Source organism: Trachinotus anak, unplaced genomic scaffold (assembly GCF_046630095.1).
Source record: "Trachinotus anak isolate AG129_WGS33_773 ecotype Australia unplaced genomic scaffold, CSIRO_AGI_Tana_v1 ptg000015l, whole genome shotgun sequence".
NCBI lineage: Eukaryota > Metazoa > Chordata > Actinopteri > Carangiformes > Carangidae > Trachinotus > Trachinotus anak.
The window spans coordinates 4,688,935-4,707,884 of NW_027273866.1; the positions used below are offsets into that span (position 1 = coordinate 4,688,935).

General features: G+C 40.9%; 1 protein-coding gene across 1 annotated transcript in view; it reads right to left on the minus strand.

Annotated features, from left to right (window-relative positions):
- Positions 1–177: 177 nt before the first annotated feature.
- asap2a (ArfGAP with SH3 domain, ankyrin repeat and PH domain 2a) overlaps positions 178–18,950 on the minus strand; it is a 60,737-nt gene continuing 41,964 nt past the window's right edge. The window contains exons 11-28 of the mRNA XM_071498005.1: positions 18,474–18,543; positions 17,841–17,928; positions 16,783–16,831; positions 16,164–16,330; positions 13,718–13,851; positions 13,050–13,144; positions 11,788–11,977; positions 11,517–11,602; positions 10,860–10,975; positions 9,083–9,150; positions 8,868–8,975; positions 8,006–8,228; positions 6,968–7,120; positions 5,462–5,567; positions 4,883–4,941; positions 4,633–4,712; positions 3,824–3,943; positions 178–2,184 (exon numbers count right to left, since the gene is read on the minus strand). Of these exons, the coding sequence (XP_071354106.1) occupies positions 2,110–2,184; positions 3,824–3,943; positions 4,633–4,712; positions 4,883–4,941; positions 5,462–5,567; positions 6,968–7,120; positions 8,006–8,228; positions 8,868–8,975; positions 9,083–9,150; positions 10,860–10,975; positions 11,517–11,602; positions 11,788–11,977; positions 13,050–13,144; positions 13,718–13,851; positions 16,164–16,330; positions 16,783–16,831; positions 17,841–17,928; positions 18,474–18,543 (1,987 nt within the window). The 3' untranslated portion in view covers positions 178–2,109. The remainder of the gene's footprint in view (positions 2,185–3,823; positions 3,944–4,632; positions 4,713–4,882; positions 4,942–5,461; positions 5,568–6,967; positions 7,121–8,005; positions 8,229–8,867; positions 8,976–9,082; positions 9,151–10,859; positions 10,976–11,516; positions 11,603–11,787; positions 11,978–13,049; positions 13,145–13,717; positions 13,852–16,163; positions 16,331–16,782; positions 16,832–17,840; positions 17,929–18,473; positions 18,544–18,950) is intronic.

Sequence of the window (18,950 nt, forward strand, 5' to 3'; positions counted from 1 at the left end):
GATACTGCCCATCAGAGGGAGCTCTTGATACATCTGACTTTTATTTTGAAAATACTCACACCAGCGAAATGGTGTATTTTTAAAATGCAGATCATTAGCTTTAAGCAGTAGTTTTGAGCATAAAGGTAATCAGACTGCCCCCCCCCCAAAAAAAGAACAAACAGAAACAGACCTAACTCTTGTATTATTTCATATTTTATTATTCCAGTTTCATTTTCCCATTTTCTTGCACAATAGAGTTAAGAGTCAATGCAGTGACAGTTAATTATAATGAACTGAGTTTATTTTCCCAGAAGTGTGTGAGTGTATTTGTGTTTTCAGCACACACACGCACACACAGGTCCAGCTGAGGTTGTATCTGTAACTGCTCTTCACCACAGTGCATTAAAAGACATTTCCTGCCCAGGTTAACTCTGCTCTTTTTTTCTTAACATTTAAATATCAACAAAACAAAACCAAATCTATTTACATGAATAGATTATCAAATCCTCCTTTTTCCAGTGAGTTAATATTCAACACGATGAAGAGAGTGTATCAGCTGTGATTCACATGCTTCTCCTCTTGTCATTCACAAATCCATTGAAGGCTCTAGTTTTAGGTTAAAAGCCTCAATATCAACATTATGAACAGAAAGAAAGTTGCTCTGCAACCAAAATGAAGTTAATTACATTGTATGTTTTATATTTATTTCATAACACTATAGATAAACTCATCTTTCTACATAATGGAACCCCAGAAATGTACAAATATGAAAGGCTTAAGCTGTAGGAAGGATATTCGTTTCTCTTTCTGTCTGGTTGTCTAGAGAGTGTCAAAGAAAAGAGACTTAATTTAGCTCATTTGTGAACAAAAACAAAATCGGCCTGTCAGAGTGTGAGTGCTCTAAAAGGCTGGAGGAAGCAACAAAAGTCACAGCTAACTCCTGCCTTTCATCACATCCCTACACTTTATTTTTAAATTTCCTCTTTCTTCAATATTCTGTCATTCTCAGCTTATTCTGTGCCGACAAGACATGCACACGTGCACGCACACACACACACTTCCTATTCCTCTAATAAGGCAGATGACAGGTGAAGACAGCCTGAGGTGTAAGACTCGATATAAAGGTAATTACCGACTGCTGCAGCTCCAGTCAGTGTCATCATTTGACCTAAAACTGTACGGGAGGAAGACCTGGAGTGTTGCTGTTGAATATCATCGTAAAGTAGTCCAGGCAGAGGAGTGTGTATGTGTGTGTGGAAAAGCATTCATGGAAGAAGCATGTCACTGAATTAATTTGCAGCTCTATTACTCTACACACACACACACCTGAGAAAACAGGTTCTCCCAGGTGTGATTAGTTGAAGGCTATTATTACATGCAGCCTCCCCCTTTCAATGCAGGCCTGTCTTTGAAACGGGGACAGGGAAGCGCTCCTATGGGTGCAGCTTCTAGCATATTCTGGGGTTAACTTAGCACCATTAGAAAAACCTCCACGCAGGAGGGCTACCACAGAGTTGAAAAGTTGCAACGAGAAGCAGGTAGGCGTTTAAAAAATCGCTCATGCAAAGAGGTGGAATGTAAGCATGTTGACTATGTTCACTTTTACAGTTGTTAGTAAGTTAAAATACGTTGCTGTAGTCTTTCAGCACTATCACTTTAAGGACTGTTTGTACATTGCAACTGAACACAAAACGGGAGAAATGAATACTGTACATACAACCTTCATTATGTCACATGTTGTCTTATGTTGTAACAAGGATAAAGACAAGGAAAGTGCATTTATTGCGAGAGGTCATTCACTACAATCATCGTTTTTTTTTAAATCTTAAGAGTCTGCGTCACAAACATTAACGGCAAGCATTAAAATCACATACGACCCTCGATGACACCCAGACTTTCTGGCGCAAGTCTGCCTCAGTTGCCATGACGACAACCGCACAAAGTTGCAGCAAAGGTGATGATACAGCAGCGACACTTCAACAAGCACACCAATGATGCCAGTGATGATGATGATGTTGACAACAAAGCACTGGGACGATGGTGGGCGTTTTGCTGGCTGACAGACACAGACGGGTGAAGGAGGGGACGCTGCATCCCGGTACACTTCCTGAGACCCAGAGTGACCTTTTAGTCAGCGATGAAGTGTACAAATGTAACTGGGAAGGCTCCTCTTCTCATGGGATCGCCTTCGATATGGCCCAGCTGTGAAGAGGGAAGATAGAGGCGAGGTCAGAGGATGATAAATGGCAGCTACAACCCAAAATATTTTCAGAGTGGTGGCCAGTCTTGGCTCTTTTGAGTGGATGTAATTTTTCTAAAACACCAAAACATCTGATTACTCTCACAAAAATAAGTCATCTAAAGCACAAAACACAAGTAAACACTGGGACCAACTAAAAAATGTTTCCAACTCATTGTGATTTCTCATTGAAGGATTCAATCTTGATTCTTGAAATTCCAAGGTCATCAGCCTCTATGCATTTGCACCTTTCTCTGTGAATATGCGTACATCTGGGAGTACCGTAATTATTAATGACTGTAAATGGTACAGTTAGGGATATATATTATGAAAACTGTCTACATTGTGTCTACATAGCAAAATTGACTTATTACAACATGCTGCAAAAGGTTATTTTTAGTCAAAAAGTAATGCATTTTACACCAGTTTATTTGTGGGATAAAAATAATAAAAAATACAATATTTTATCATATCTGAAATTTATAATTTAAAGCAATTTTTCAGGGTAAAATGAGGCAAGTGCTTTTGTACCGATGCATAACTGGTATCTATCTAATGTGGGTAAAATTTCAGTAATCAAATTAAAATGCAACAAATTAGGACTTTCTGAATCAAAATTGAATTGAATCAAGAGAATATCTATCCCTATTAAATACCACCTAACAGGGACACATAGAGTGGACCTACTTAAAGAGGCTAAATCACAATAACTATCTCAGTATTTAAAATGACTCCAATTACCTTAAAAGAAGACAGTACTTATAATGTCCATTTACGTAATTTTAAACATCTTCTATACCTGAAAAAGAAAAAGCTAGGACATGTTTCTGCTCCAACAATGTTTGTACAAGGCTGAAAGTGAAACATGACACGCCACTGAAGAAAAAAAACAACAGTAAGTAATGGTGTTATCAAGTGTTAATCCAGTCTGACCGGGGAATGACTGAAAACACACCAGGGTTAAAAACCATTTTATAAATGCTGCTTCTGCTGCAAAACATCCCTCTGTCATTTATGTTGATTCTTGTTCAGAATATTTATGGGAAAGAAACTCAAAATGAAACTTTGCATCTTGAGTCATACAACAGGCCAGAGACTTCCAACTAAAGCACCACCGTTTGTTCTGCCTTATGCATGTGCTTTCATTCCAATATCTGAGACACAAAAAGAGTGATAATACTTCTGAATGCAGGACAGAGAGGAAGCGTGATGGGGACCTCCAGGGACTTTGGGTCCATGCAGAGAGAGTAAGTGACTAAATACGGTCATATCTGCAGAGGTGGCTCAGAGGAAAACAAGTTGCAGCTGGTTGATGTTCACACAAGGGGATCCACAGAGGAAGCAACAGCAGGCGGAAAAAGAGGAGGAGGACAAGGAGGAGGAAATTTTTTGGGGGGGGAAATCGGCCAGAATGAGGTCATGGCTTTTTTGCTTTTAGTCTCCATGGTTACTGAGCGCATCCACATGGTGAAAATGGGACCAGAGTGGGACATGATGTTGAACTGGGAGTGCTTTGTGCTTTAATCTTGGATCATATGCCAGCATCGGAAAAGCAAAAAACACACCCGCACAATGAGTCTCTACAGCAGGAGAGATACTGACCCACCACTCCTGGTCCTCCTCTCCATCCACCACGATCACCTCGCCCTCAGAGAAGGTCAGCTCATCTGGGTTGTCGGCTACACAGTTGTAGATGGCTTTCACTCGCTTTGGCCTCTGCTTCTGAGAGACAGAACGAAGCAAACATGTTTTATCATCAAGTGTGGGCAGCAACACAGTCAAGTTTAATTCCATCTCACTTTTCCTTTTGTACCCGTCTCTTTTATGTCTCTTACACTTTAAGGCTGAATGTTTTGTTTTCTGTAAATAAAGTGACTTCTTGTTATTGAGTGTGACCCTTCTCTGTCATAAGGACAATGCACCAATTTTTTCTGGGCACGGCAAAAACTCTTCATGCAAGTTTATGTGGGGACCTTATGACTTTAAAAACCACTGATCTGATTCAAGACAAAGAAAAAGCTGCCATGATCCTAAGGTTCTCCACCAGCTGACAAACTAAAATAAACGCCACTATTATTTGTTATTGTAGGCTAAAAAATGAACCTCCCTCTTCCACCTTAAAAACCCTAAAGCAGAACTATACGAACATCTTCTCCACAAAAACTGTGAATGAAGCTCTTTGCATGAGCACAGAGTACGAGTACAGGAAGGAAATCTACTGCCTAAGAGGACACTGGAAACACTGAGACAATAGGTCGACCATACACAGGAGGGTATTACACAACATTGATAACAATTTAAACCATGACTTGTTAAACCAGTGGCCAATGATTCAGTACAATAGTATCAACGAATAAGCACGTTACACTGTGCAATATCTGGATGATAATGAAGAAGAATGAGGGACTCACTGGGTAGGCCTTCCTCGGCATGGGAGCTGGAGGGAGAGACTGACCTATCGAGTTCTGGGGGCATCCTGGCACTTCCTTAGCTGGAATAGGAAGAGGAAATGATATCACAATGACAACTAAACTTTCCACGTTTTCACAGGAGAAACAGGATCTGACAGATAGTAAAACAACTTGTGCGTAACTTTCTGGACACTGGACCGTCAAAGATTAGGCAGAGTTGACTTTTTACCTCTCTTATCTATTTACTCACCTGGTCTTTCAATAGACTGTGTTCTATTTAGAGGTCCTCTGTTGAAGCTTTTATCATTGCTGAAAAACAAAAGAATGTACAAAAAATGTACCCTCATTAACAAAGTGATAGTCATATGAAGACACAGAAATCCAACAGAAAACCGTGCAGCTCTCAAAGAGTCTCCACAGTAGATTTATTGCACCACTATCAGCCCTATGGGAGACAACAAAAGACAAGAGAGCAACTGCGGAGGAGAGTTATTGCTCGTCTGCCTCGACGCAGACACAGAGCTTAGCCTGGAAGCTAATGAAGCGGCTAAACAGCAGACATGTGGGCTTATTCTTTGTGGGGAAACAAACAGAACATTACAAGACAAGTGTTCACAACAGCAAGATACACAAGCCCAGGCTAATGCATGATGTTCCTGTGTATTGAATTATATGAATCTGCTGTCCTCCATTGTAAGCTAATGAAGCTGGGGTTATGCAACTAAACTCAGTCTGGACATGTTTCTGAACATGGTGACATGTCATCTACAGCTGCTGATATCTCACATCTGAAACAGTGTTAGTTGTATATATTTATAAATATTCTTACCCTGCAGGAGATTTGGGTGGCACTGCTCTGGACCCCAGCGGTCCCTGGCCTGACTTGGACTGTATGCTCATAGCTTCCATCTTCGCCACAGGAGGAGGACACAGACCTGGGACATATAGTAACACACCTCACTAACTTTAATCTGTTTCATATTATTGTATACTGATAACTTCTGAGGTTTCTTTTTTTGGGGGCATTTTGCCTTTATTGGAGTCACAGTCAGAGAGAGAGAGGGAGAGACCGGAAATGAACCTGTTAAGGGCTAATCCTGAATGGGACACACTCTACCGGGTGAGTCCCTTTCTGAGGCTTCTTGACTGTCCGCTTGACTTCACAGTGAGGCGTGGTAGCCTGTGTTTATTTCAGCAAACTTAATAATTAAATCAATTAACTGATAAAATAAACACATACAATTATCAATAAAGAAAACAAAACATGCATTGGTTGTCTGGAGGCTGTGAGTCAGTGATGCTTCCATTTGTTTGCAGTAATCACACCCACTGAGCACTTTATTAGGAACACCTGCTCATTTGTGGAATTATCCAATCAGCCAAGCACGTGGCAGCAGTGCGATGACTAAAATCATACAGACACAGGTCAGGAGCTTTAGTTTAGAATCATGGGGGAAAAAAAACAAAAAACATCCAGTGAGCAGCAGTTCCACAGACGCAAACGCCATATTGATGAGAGGAATGTGCTTCAGTGGCCTCCCCAACAGAGCACCTTCTTGCAGCATGAATGCACTAGGGTGACCATTTCCATAACACCAAAAAGGAGGACATTATGCGGCATATCAATAAATTACTATGGTGTACATAGGACTCTGGTATACTCTCATTTATAGTACAATTGTGAGTGGTTTAAAGATGATGTTTGTGTAGCTGAATAGGCTACACAAACATACAGCGACCGGACAGGGCATTGAAAATCCGGACTGTCCGGCCTAAAGCCGGACGCCTGGTCACCCTAGAATGCGCCGCTGACAAATTTGCAGACATGATGTGATGCAATCATGTCAAAAAGTGGAACAGACTCTAAAAGGAATGTCTCCAACATCTTGAGGAATCCACACCACCAAGAACCGAGAACAAGTGGAGGTCCTATCCAGTATTAGTATGGCACTCCTAATTTAGTGTTTGGTGAATGTACATTCAGCATCTAATCTTTTTCTGATACAAGAACCCTTTGCAGGCAAATGCTGGGTAATTATATGATTATCAATTATTATCATTTTGGTAGAATGATGTAAACTTCTTGAATTTAACCTGAGTAAATAAACAAAACTCAAACCCAGCATCTGCAAGAAATTTACAGATGTGCATGTATCTCTTGAGAATTTGGGACCACTCATTAAGAAACTGAAACATTTACATGCCTTCTGCAGTTATGAAACACTGAACTGAGCTCCGCAGACATAAACAGAGGAACGACTCTGCATCGATGTCTACTTTCACTTCTGAAAAGGTCTAGTTCGAGAGGGAAGAAGGGGTGGAGGTCAATGCATACCTCCAGTTGAGGTGAGTCTCATCGGGGGGACAGGAGGATGCATGTTGGGTGGGTCTGAGGACGACCTCTGTCGTCCCACCATGTCTAAAGAACCAGGTTTCCAGCTGCTGGACACCGAGGACTGACTGATCGCTCCCAGACCGGATAACTGGACTGAGAGAGAGAGAGAGAGAGACAGGGAAAGAAAGCAGATTGTTGAGAGGGATGGGACTGCTCTGCACTTTGCCAAAACCAGTGTCCACTTTAAAAGTTGTTTCCATTTGAATGTAATTGAGAGGGACGTTTATTGGGAAGAGGGAATGCGCAGAATGTCGAGGCTGGGGGCTGCGGTGAGGTGAGTTGGGCAATACAGCTGGTTGTTTCTCCTCCACTCTTGGCAGCCCTCCAGGCAGCAGCTAATGTTATTAAAGACTGACTGCGGCGGACTTGACACAAGTCGTTAGCCTGAAGAACTACAATGAGATTTGTTTTTAGCAGCACATAAACAGACTTTTATCAAAAAAGATTTCCCATCAAACAATATCACACCTTTTTTAAACACCTGTCCTCTCCATGAAGTTGAACTTGGTATCCCAAACCACTTCTTTTCAGCATGAAAAGAAATCATGCCTTTCAGATTATAGATCATTTGAATGTACAAGGCCAACTCCCACTTATTAAGAGGTCAACAACTTTCTGGAAAAGCAGCCCAGCCATCTGTCTGCAATGTGACTTTTCTCTGCCTCTGCACCCTGAGACATCTGTGGTGTTAAAACAGGTCAAAATGTCACTCACAAATCACAGAGTAATTAACATTCAGGCCATGGCAACTGGAGACACATGGCAAAATGAGACTACCTTCAATGAGGCTGTTCCTCTAGGGTATATTTCAGAAATATCATCAAGATAGACAAGGAGGTCAGACTCAGATACACACAAAAAGATGTTCACACAACCCAATCCAGCCAAATCTGATAACCTCTGTATCCGCGATGAGATATATTTTGCTATGTTTGTCTTCCACTCTTCTATTGCTGATGCTGCTGTGTCTGACATTACCCAGGTTCCTCGGGGGCAGGGGCGGAGCAGAGGTGGTGGCGGGCTGAGGCGGGTTGGTGCTGAGGATGGTGCCGTAGGTCTCGTTGTTAACCAGGTTGGGCATGTAGGCGCGCTGCTTGTCCTTGGCGAGGCTGATGGCGTCGCGGCCCCCAGGGCCCAGGTTGGAGTTGCTGCTTGGGGTGTAACAGCTGACTGGGCGCTCGTCTCTGCGATGAGGGCTGGGCTGGGGGGGGGGGACGCAGTTTGTGGTTACATAATGTGAGAATGTAATGGGTCAGTTGTGTTGTGGCTCTGTCATAAAAGCTTCAGCCATCGTTTCTTCTTAGCCTTGCTTCACATAATGACTGAATCTTGTAATAGTTTCTCTTTTGACATGAAGAAAAACACACTTATTAAAATCCCATAAGAAACACAAATTTAGCACATGCACACATTATTTGATTACATTTATAAATGCGTGAAATCCTTGCAATATTTCAAAAGCAGGTTATTCTTAGAAATTTAGCCGGTCATAAAATGATTTGCTCAAAAATGTGTACAATCAAACTGCACTTTAACAAACCAATTTCCTTGCAAACACATTCTTATCCTGAACTGAGCCTCAGGAAATCCTTACTCCCAAACTGAAATCTTCTAAAAATCACACTTTATCCAAACTGACAAACATTTCCAGTTTCACTGAAAAATTAATCAAAGGGAATGCAGTTTTTTTTAGGTCTCGGCTTGCCTCTATGAGCTGCAGGTTTTTTCCTATATTCTTTTCATGTATTTTTTTTTGTCTTTTTTTCTCAGTACTCTGCTTTTTCAATGAAATCTTCATAAATATTGTGTTATTAGGCGGTCTTACACAAATGTCACTCACCTTCTCATCCAGATCTTCGTCACTCTCGTCCAAGTCTTCATGCTGCAGACACCATTCATACTCGACGTGGACGTGGGCGTTGAATTTCCCTGCCAGAGCTTGGCTCAACTATAGATACAAACAAATCCACACGCATGCAAACACAGATGAGTGACATGGTCTAACTGAGTGATTTGTTTGCAGGAATAAGCCGAGTCTAATCATAGTAAGCTCACCAGTTCCTCACACTGAAGGTGTTTGAGCCTCCGAGCGATATCCAGCGGTGTCTCCCCTGCCTCATTAGCTGGAAGGGAAAACAACAGAAACATATAATCACTGTTGTATCCACATGCCGCATGAGCACAAAGACACAGCCCATTTTCTTTAATCCCTTTTCACCGTGACTTGAGAAATGTGTAATTAGACCATTTCCCACACTGAACAACTCTCTGGTTTCTCCGTCCTCCTTCTCTATGTATCCATTATCTGGTTGTGTTGTTGATGTCAGAGCGAAGCAGAAAGATTAGTGGTGTGAGAAAGAGTTGCCATGGTCTTTTGGTAAAGCTGACACATCTGGGAACTAAAGCTGACGTACTCGGACCAAGGGCTGTTTGTGTGTATGAGAGTGAGAGAGGATGAGAGGTAGTGAGACAAACATTTGTGTGAGACAGTGGTGGAAGAAGTACACAGACCTTCCACTTCAGTAAAAGTACTGCTACAATAATATTTAAAAAAAGTCAAGTAAAAGTCCTGCATTCAAAATCTTACTAAAGTTCTTTAATTAAATAATAAAGTATTTTAGTATTAATAGTATAATAATGTTCTTAAAGTATTATCAATAATCCTACAGGATTATCACTGATGCACTAACATGTAAACAGCATTCTTAGTATTCTTCATCCTAGTACTCTTAAACCCTTTGTTGTTTTGTTTAGTACTTGTTATGGCAACACTGGGGTTTGGAAGAAACAGCACTGCAATCCTCTAAACATTCACTACATACGTTTTTTTAAATACTACATGTCAATACTTTTAAAGATATTTTTACTGTCAATAACTGAATTCTAAAATCCTTATTTCACAATGCAGTCTTAACATTTCAACCTGTTTTTCATGATGTAGAAATGAAAACAGGTTGTGGCATTAAAATCAGATTTTAGTTAATCTGCATTAAATAGGTTTAAAAAAATCTTAATAGATCTTTTTCAAATTTTATAAAAAATGCTCACAACAGGTTCCACCAGCTGTTCTTAAGATCAATCTCAACCCACTACATTTAATTTAAGAGTTTACTAAGTTAAAAATGTACACATTAACACACAAACTAGTTTTTATGTAGGTTAGATATTAATGGTTAGCTAGCTATTAGCTTCCAGATGTCACAGCTGGCTAACTGTGTGGTTAATTGAACTAATGTTAGATAAATGACAGAACAACTGCTAACATTAGCTCGCTAATATGACCAGTTTAGATTGAAAAGTAAAAAAAAACACTGGCTTCATACAGTTATGTAGTGGTCAACTCATCTGATCATTTCATCAAAATGTTGTTTATTCATAAAAATCACAACTTTTACAAATCACATTTTTGGAAAAGACACAATACCTAAAATTACAAAGGGTAACTAATGTTGCTAATGTTAAACTAGTAGATATTTTTGTCTCACTCTTAATTACTAGAATAATATTAACTGAAACACACATATTTCTCTATGTGTTCATAAACAAAAGCTTTTACTTATCTATTTCGCTATTATTTTAGTCTGTATTAGCGAAGACATTTAATAAGTTTTAATGGTGCAGCCAAATACAGTAGCTAGATTAATTGCTACTTTGAAACTAGCTAGCAGCTATTAAGAATTTTGGAAAGATTTAGCAAACAAACTTGTGATGTATTTATGAATAAATAGTGCAACCTAATCCAGGTGTGAGAAAAAAGGGACAGAGAAACAGAAGAAAAGAGGTGGACAGTGAATGCACCATGGCGGCCCTGTTCACTGCTGTGTTTCCTTACCGATCTCTATGGAGGCCTTCCCCCGCAGCAGCAGTTTCAGACACTCGCTGTTGTCGGTCAGACAGCAGTAGTGTAGAGCTGTGCTGCCTTTGGCTGTCTGCTTATCCAGATTCAAGCTGTCAGGGGACGCAGACAGAGAGAGGAAAAGTCTGATTAACAACACTGCGGGCATAAATTAAAGCCTGACTTTCTTCTGTTAGACCCTATACTGAATATCTAATATCCTATCTAATGTCATAACAAAACATTTTAACTAAGCTTTGCCCAGATTTATTTTACAGTTGGGTAATAAGATTTATATTAACGATAAATCAGATAACAGCTCTATAAAAGAGGGAATAATAGACAGAACAAAAGAAAAATAAATACTTAAAATACTTAAATACTTAAAAAAGGTGAATTTCAATAACCTCTGAAAATAAGCAAACAGCTCTTTTATTTCAATTTTAATTATGAGTGTTAAAATGCATCCTTCCTCACTTTTATGTTAAAATTGGACAAAATCAAAGTATTTTTATGGTGGTCTTTTCAATATTTTCTGCAAAGTCAAATGGACAGCCAAAACTCCTTCATGCATATTGCGTTCTGTCAGTAAAAAATATCTGAAGTGAAGCACAGATGCATGGTTGCCCTTTGTTGTTTTCTTGCTTTGTTCACCTGTTCTGAGTGAGGAAGTCGACGATGTGAAGAGATGTCCTATCCACCAGTCTGACTGCGAGATGAAGGGCTGTCTCCCCTTGTTCCTGAAATCAAAAGATAAAACATTTGCATGAAACCCCTGGGAATATGAAGTGCTAGTAGAGAGTGATGGAAGAAAGCCAAAAGCAATAAAGATGCTTATTATGACTACGTTATGACTCAGAAGTGAAACCCCTGTTGGGAAAACTATTGGGATGAAGTTTCAAGGTTAAGTATTTTTTGTACTGACGTGTCCGTTGGCCAGAGGTATGGGCTCCATGAGGTCCACTCCCTCAGCATAGACCTGGATGAGGGAGAAAATGTCTCGCGCCTTCACTGCATCGCACAGCGTGTGGAGCCGTGACGTTGCATCAGGACACTTCTTCCTGGCGAAACGCTTCTCTGTGTATTTGGCTGTGATGAAATCTTTCCTCGCCTGCCTGGTGGAGGACATAGAGGGAGTTGTTAGTTACAGCTGGTAGATCACACTGAGTCCAGTATGTGTAATTGTGCGGAAAAGTTGGGAATGCACCAATCAAAAACCAATAATAATAACTGGTCAATTAATACACTAAATTAGATTTTTGTGATCAACTAATTACCCTTTCAGTGCTTGATCAAGTTTCATTATAAGTTTAAACTGTAAGGTAACATAAAAGTATAATAAATAATAAAAGTATAATACATTAAATAATGTGTTTATTAAAATACACCTGAAATCCATTTGTTCCTATGGTGGGTATTTGATGAAGGCACAATGCAGTTTGGTTGGTAGCAGTGTATCAATAAACTGGCAGAACTTTCGTCATTCAAGTTAGATATTTGTTTTGTGTTTTTTTAAACCACAATAACATAACTCTGCAGTACATTTCATATTCTCCCTCACATGCACTCTCTTTTATTTGAGAAAAATAAATTGCAGTCCTTTTAGGAGGAGCATGTGTGAAACAGGTGCAGAAAAGCAAACAAAGCCACTGCTAAATGCTCCTCTTTGTTATGTCTGCGACTCGTTCCTACCCTCTGTTTGACAAGTGACACATGGACGTGATTTGAACAGCTGTGCACTGTGTTAGTCGTAACATCATGTGATCAATCTGCAAATTTGTAAAGGGTATTACACCTGAAATATGATGTTTGAAAATATGATGATAGGTGAGCACAATAACTACATCTAATTGTTGTGTTTTAACCCTGAACAGGGTTATTCCCTGCAGGCCTCTGAAACATAATCGTGTCATATAATTGATCATAACCATGTCATCATTGACAGAAAGTTGGGTGAAATCTGTCATATTAAGTGTTGATCAGACCACTCATTTCCCAATCATACAGTTTAAAAAAGGATTGGTTATCTATCGGATTCAGAAGACCTGATCAGTAAGGTGTCACCAGTTGTCGGCTGGGTGTAGCAGAGTGTAATGTGAGACAGGTGGGGGTGGAGGGGTATGGGGGCAGGGAGGAGGAGATGGAGAGAGATGGAGTGTGGAAGCGAGAGTTAGAGGGGTGACTTACATGTCACTGGCTGGGTTGGGTTTCACCACATTTTCAGCACTTAAACAAGCCTCCATGATTTCATTAAAGCCTGCATTCCCCACATTCTTGGCCAGCTGTGGAGCACACATACACACACACACACAAATTTAAATTGGTTATACGCCATTTTCTGCACCACATCCATTAATTTAAAAGTCACCAGTTCACCTCACTCCTCTATCAGGATGCAGTGCAGACTCTATGTATGTGGAGCCTCATAAACTGCAACACACCCGTCTGATTGTGGCTAACACGACGACGTCTTAACACCAAGCAATCATTACAGCGAGCATTTAATCCCGACCGTCCCACAGGCAGTAAATCTCTTCACCAAACCGTGATTAGAAAAACCAAACAGAATCTCAGCTATTCTGAGTGAGGAGACTTCCAGAGGCTAAGAGGGATGCTATTGACCTTCCTTCTCACCTCCTCACCTCCTGTCTCGATTTACTATCCCTCTTTCCTCCTCATAACTCCTCACTTGTTCTAAACCCACCCTCTGTTCCCCTCCTCTTTTCTAATTTTATCCTGCCTAAAAATCTCCACAAAGATTGATATGGAAAAATCAATACAACAGAAGGACACAAACTTCCAGAAAAACAGGGGATGTGAGGTGATTCAGCAAGAAGATAGACACAGTGATTTACCAAGAGCTCTGAGGTGCTGAGTACATCCAGAGTGAGCGACTGGATCCTGGAGTAGTGGACTCCCAGCTCCCTGTGGATCCCCGAACATTCAATACAGGTGAGGATGCCCAGGTTGGTGGACAGCCATGTTGGGTCTGAGGGACAGAGAAGGAGAGATAGTTGTCAAGAAAATGGCGAGAAGGGGGAGAAATGGATATGGGTGACACACTGTCCTTCAGCAAAAGTCATTTCTGGAGCATGTGAGCCAACTTTGATGTTTCCTTGTGGAAAGCTGTGGGCCCTGGAAATGTAATAACTGCCTGAGGGGTTTACTACCACATGGCAGACAATGTCAGAGGAAAGTGACCAAGCCAAACTGTAAGTCTGACCTACATACACTGTGTGTGTCTGGGTTTATGTGTGTCAAAAACAGCAGGTTAAAAGGTACTTGAGAAAAACAGTTTATCTCCACAAATAGATAATATACAGTCTCCAAGAGTTTTATCATTTTCTAAATTGGGGACTTAAAGGACCATACCAGTGGTTTTGCATGCTTTAGTTGATAAATATCTATATAAATCACTGCTAACACTTTCCCAATGCACAGCACAAATGAGAACCATTTTGTATCTTCCAGGCAGCAAATCATTTGTTTATTTGTTTCACAGTCTTGAAATTTGCTTTAAATTACAATTAGTGCACATATTTTAACAATTTCCCATTAGTATTATGATTCTGATATCAATGACTTTATCTTTTTATTTCTAAGTCAGTTCTACACTGCTACTTCTGCAGTACAAACTTGACATACCTGGGAACAAAACATTGTTCTCCACAGCACAACATACAGGATCACTAAATGACTAAAAACAGATGAACACTGGTCAGCCATAGTCATGATATTCGCCTTCCTCAGTCTCCGCAGGAAGTGGAGGCGTTGCTGGTCCTTTTTGGTGAGAGCTGTAGTGTTGATTGGGGGGTGGATCTGATGCGCTGCATGACCAGCCTCTCAAAGCACCACATTTTTATTGGTGTCAGTGCAATGGAGCGGTAGCCATTTGGGCACAATTGAGAGAAAGTCTTTGGCCTGGGTATGATGGTGGCAGACTTTGTGCATTTGGGAACAACAGCCTGGCACAGAGTCCAGAGCAGAGTCTCTTGCACAGTCCTTGAGTACGCATGCTGGTATGTTGTCTGGTCTTGCAGCTTTGCAGGGGTTGACCCTGGACTGGACTCTCTTCATGCTGGCTGAGGTGAGGCACTGAGCCTGCTCATTGAGCTGTGACGAGGCTTTTAGGGCTGACATGCTGCTCAGGGCTTCACAGCATCCATAGAAGTCATTTAGCTGGTCTGGAAGGGAGGGGGAGACTATCACAGACCTGTGGCAGGACTTTGTAGGTTGTGATGGCCTGGATTCCCTGCCACAGGTGCCGTATGTCTGTGTTGCCTGTGAAGTGGTCGTTGATCTTCAGGGTGTACTGATTATGCTCTCGAGTCCATGGGAGAGATGAATCCTTCCCGTCCTTAGAGCTGCTTTATGTAATATGTTACTCTTTCCCCAGGATTTCTCACCATAAATGAAATTTGATTTCAACCACAGAGCTGTGGATAGTCAATGTTAGCTACTGACTGATCCTGTCCCCGTGTCAGGACATTTAAATAATTAATGAAGTTACCGTTACTGTCACCCATCATGTGAACAGCAACTTTTTCTCTTTGGAAACGCACACATTTCAGCTGCTGTGTAAAGGCTGCAGATATTTAACAGACTACAATCCTTCCGACAAATACATGCGAGCAACTAACAAAACATCAATGCTGGCATCTTTGCTCAACTTCAGATTATATTCAGTGACATGTGAAGGACATTACTAGTAAGACATAGATATTAATCTGCCTGCTGCAGGCTCTGCTATAGTCCATAAAGAAGGTTTTCTGGACATTTCAGTCTGTAATAAATTGTTAAGAAAAATTAAAGAGGCAAAACTCATCATGAATGATAGTATTAATTCCTGGGAAATAAAAGCAGATTTTGTCAGGAAACTCCAGGATCTCATATCCGATCATCTTACCTATGCAAGGACCATTTTTAAAAGTAAATTCTGTGATGTGTTCAAGAGTCAATTGACTTTTTAAATTCACAATTTGGCTTCACAAATAATACTATGTTCTCAGAAATTAAACTTAAAAGAATAAATAAGTAAATGTGGTTGTCTTGAGAGTGCAATGTAAGTTTGGTTATTTCTTTGCATTAAATAGGTTTCTACTCAGGAACTCAGGAGGTTCACTTCTCAAACAAGTATCATGTGTGTACAAGTTGATTTTCAAACCATAGTGAAATAAAATGGTATCTAAATGCGGTCTACCTTTTCTTCAGCAACAATCATCTAAAGATCATAAAATCAGTTTTGATTCTGTGCTCAGTCTTATGTGAGGTGACAATTTCCCATCCATCCTTGCCACTCACTAGGCGCTCCGCAGTCGCAGCACACGTCATTTCCCGTCATCCTTTTGACTTCTCCGAGGATTGCCTTGGTCAGCTCCTGCACAATGTTGTTCTCACCAACATGCTGGTCCCCTTTAAAGGCCTGATTCAACGCCTCCTCCTTACTGTTCTGCAGCACCGAGATCCAGCTGGAGGAGGGAGGACAGGAGATGAGACAAAAGCGGGAGATGTGAGCAAGATAAGAGTTGCAATAATGAAAGAGAAGGAGGAAAAGTAGAGGGAGGAGTAGGATGAAAGGTGGGGAGGGGAGCAGTCACAGCAGAAAGGAATTAGTGGAAAAATGGAAGGAGTGAGAGTAAAGGGCAGTTAATGGGGGCAGGAGGCGGGAGGTAAAGACAAGGCCAAGTGTCTGACTGGGTGTGAGGTAGGAAGTGTGTGGAAAGAGGTTGAGGTGGTAAACAGGATGCACTTAGGCACAAGCCTGAACACACGCACACGCACGCACGCACGCACGCACGCACGCACGCACGCACGCACGCACGCACGCACGCACGCACGCACGCACGCACGCACACACACACACACACACACACACACACACACACACACACACACAGGGAAGGAAGGAACAGGCACTTACATCTGACAGTCCTGGTCGTCCTCGGCCTGAAAGTGATACGTTCTGTCGTCTGTAACAAAAAAGTGAATGACAGAACAGAAGAGAGGTGTGAGAGAATAAAGAGAAGGAGGGAGGGCATTAATCCCAGAGCAGTGGAGATGAGATGAAACGATTAAAATATCCCACTGACAGGTCAGACTGAGGGTGAACTCCTGAACAGAAAACAACTAAACTCTTGTAGCTCTTGTTTCTGTCTTCAGATGTGAATCACTCACTAATAACCAGGGAGACAGAGGTATTTTTACACCACTGTATCCAAGCAACATAAATTATGTTGTGTCTCCAGTGGCTGACGTTTCACCTCTCCATCTTTACAGTCAGCATCGCTTCATAAACACATAAAAAAAGGATCATTGGCCACATCTCACGGTCCAACCACAGAGGCCAAACGCCTAAAAAGGGCCATTGACTGCAAATTAACCATCAAGTGTATTTTATGGAAAAGTCTGCAGCCTCAAACGTTCTGGTAGATTCATTTCTGTGACAGAGACCAACTAATTAGGGAAATGTTTGGCTACAACAAAAATTTATTTTCATTATCGATTCATTTCCAGATATATTCAGTTAGTTTGTTTAGTAAATAAAACATTAGTTGAAAAAAGTTTTCCAAAGACTGAAAAATGACTGAAACTATCTCCAACTATCAAAATAGTTGCTAATTGATTGCCAGTCATCAAAGCAAGTATTTTGACTAATTATTTCAGCTGTAAACTTTCTTTGCCATTATTTCACTCTTGGATTGAAACTAGATGACAGACTGAGGTGTGCAAGATTAAATTAGCTCATTTTCGGTTTGCTGCAAAATACTTAAGCATTTGAAGTCCAGTCAAGGCCTGATGGTGCCTAGAGGAATGAAGTGAATCAAAATGAGGCATTTGAGTACGACAACCAAACAAAGACTATGGAAAAGAAAAAAGGGAAAAATACCAACACCAGAAGGTAAAAACAAAAAGATAAAGAAGGGGACCTATATAATGAGAAGGAAGTAGCAGAAGTGATAAACAGAAGGATGAACTTACGTGATATGAGGTCAAAGCTCCTCTTCTCTTCAGGATTGTGTTTCACCTGGCAGGTGAGCAGGTTGAGTTTAGCTGGTGGCCGGTTCGCCTGCCAGAGAGAGAGAGAGAGAGAGAGATGAAGAACAGACAGGAAGGGAGGGTGGAGAAAAGCAACAACATAAATGAGTGAGAGTGTTGTGTTTAACCGTATCTGACTGCTGCTGGAGCCAAATGAAACATTTGATAAGCTGCTCTGTGTGAGACAAACTGTGCTGGCGAGAGGACTCTACTGGGCCAGAGTTAAATCTTTATATGGGAACAAACAGAGTTAGGCGAGACTCAGCTGAGGCAGCGATGTGAGAGGAATGCTAACTTATGAACTGGGCCTGTGATCTTTGCTGCTCGCTGTTAATGCATTCATGGCTAATGGGGGAATATAATGACCAGCGAGGGAGAGGGCCTGCAGCCAGGACACTGAAACTAATGTGGGTAAGGTGGCAAAGAGTAAATGAAGCGCGCGCGTGTTTGCGCGTGTTTGTGTGTGTGTGCGTCTGGGTATGCGCGACTTTTAATCAGGGCAACCACTCTGACCCTGTCTCGTGTTCAGTTGTGTTTTCACAGCACAGAGCCGAGAGAGAGAAAGTGTTTGCTTACTGTGCCGTGTGAAATGGTGAGGTATCCGTTCTTCGCTGTGCACTTTCTCTTCTGCCAAACCTTCCTCAACCTGCAACACACAGAAGAAGTGATGAGTGTCACATGTTCAGTGGAACAGTGAACTGTGGATTCATAGAGCAGACGCATTTGATAAAATATTTAAAATGATCTTGTTACAAATGGAATTCTCATGCATTAGTTCTGATACACAGGCTGAGCAGTGTATTCATATATCATATAATAAAAATGCTGAATTGATTAGTCGAGTAATGAATTTATTGACTGACAGAAAATTAACTAGCAACTATTTTGATTATCAATTAATGTTTTCAGTCCAATTTAAGTCATTTTTCAAACATTCTGTGGATCTATATCTATACTAAATAACTAATCCATTAGTCAAGACAATAATCAACTGATTATTAAATAATGAAAATAATCATTAGTTGCAGCCTAATTTGGTCAAGACTTCCTTTT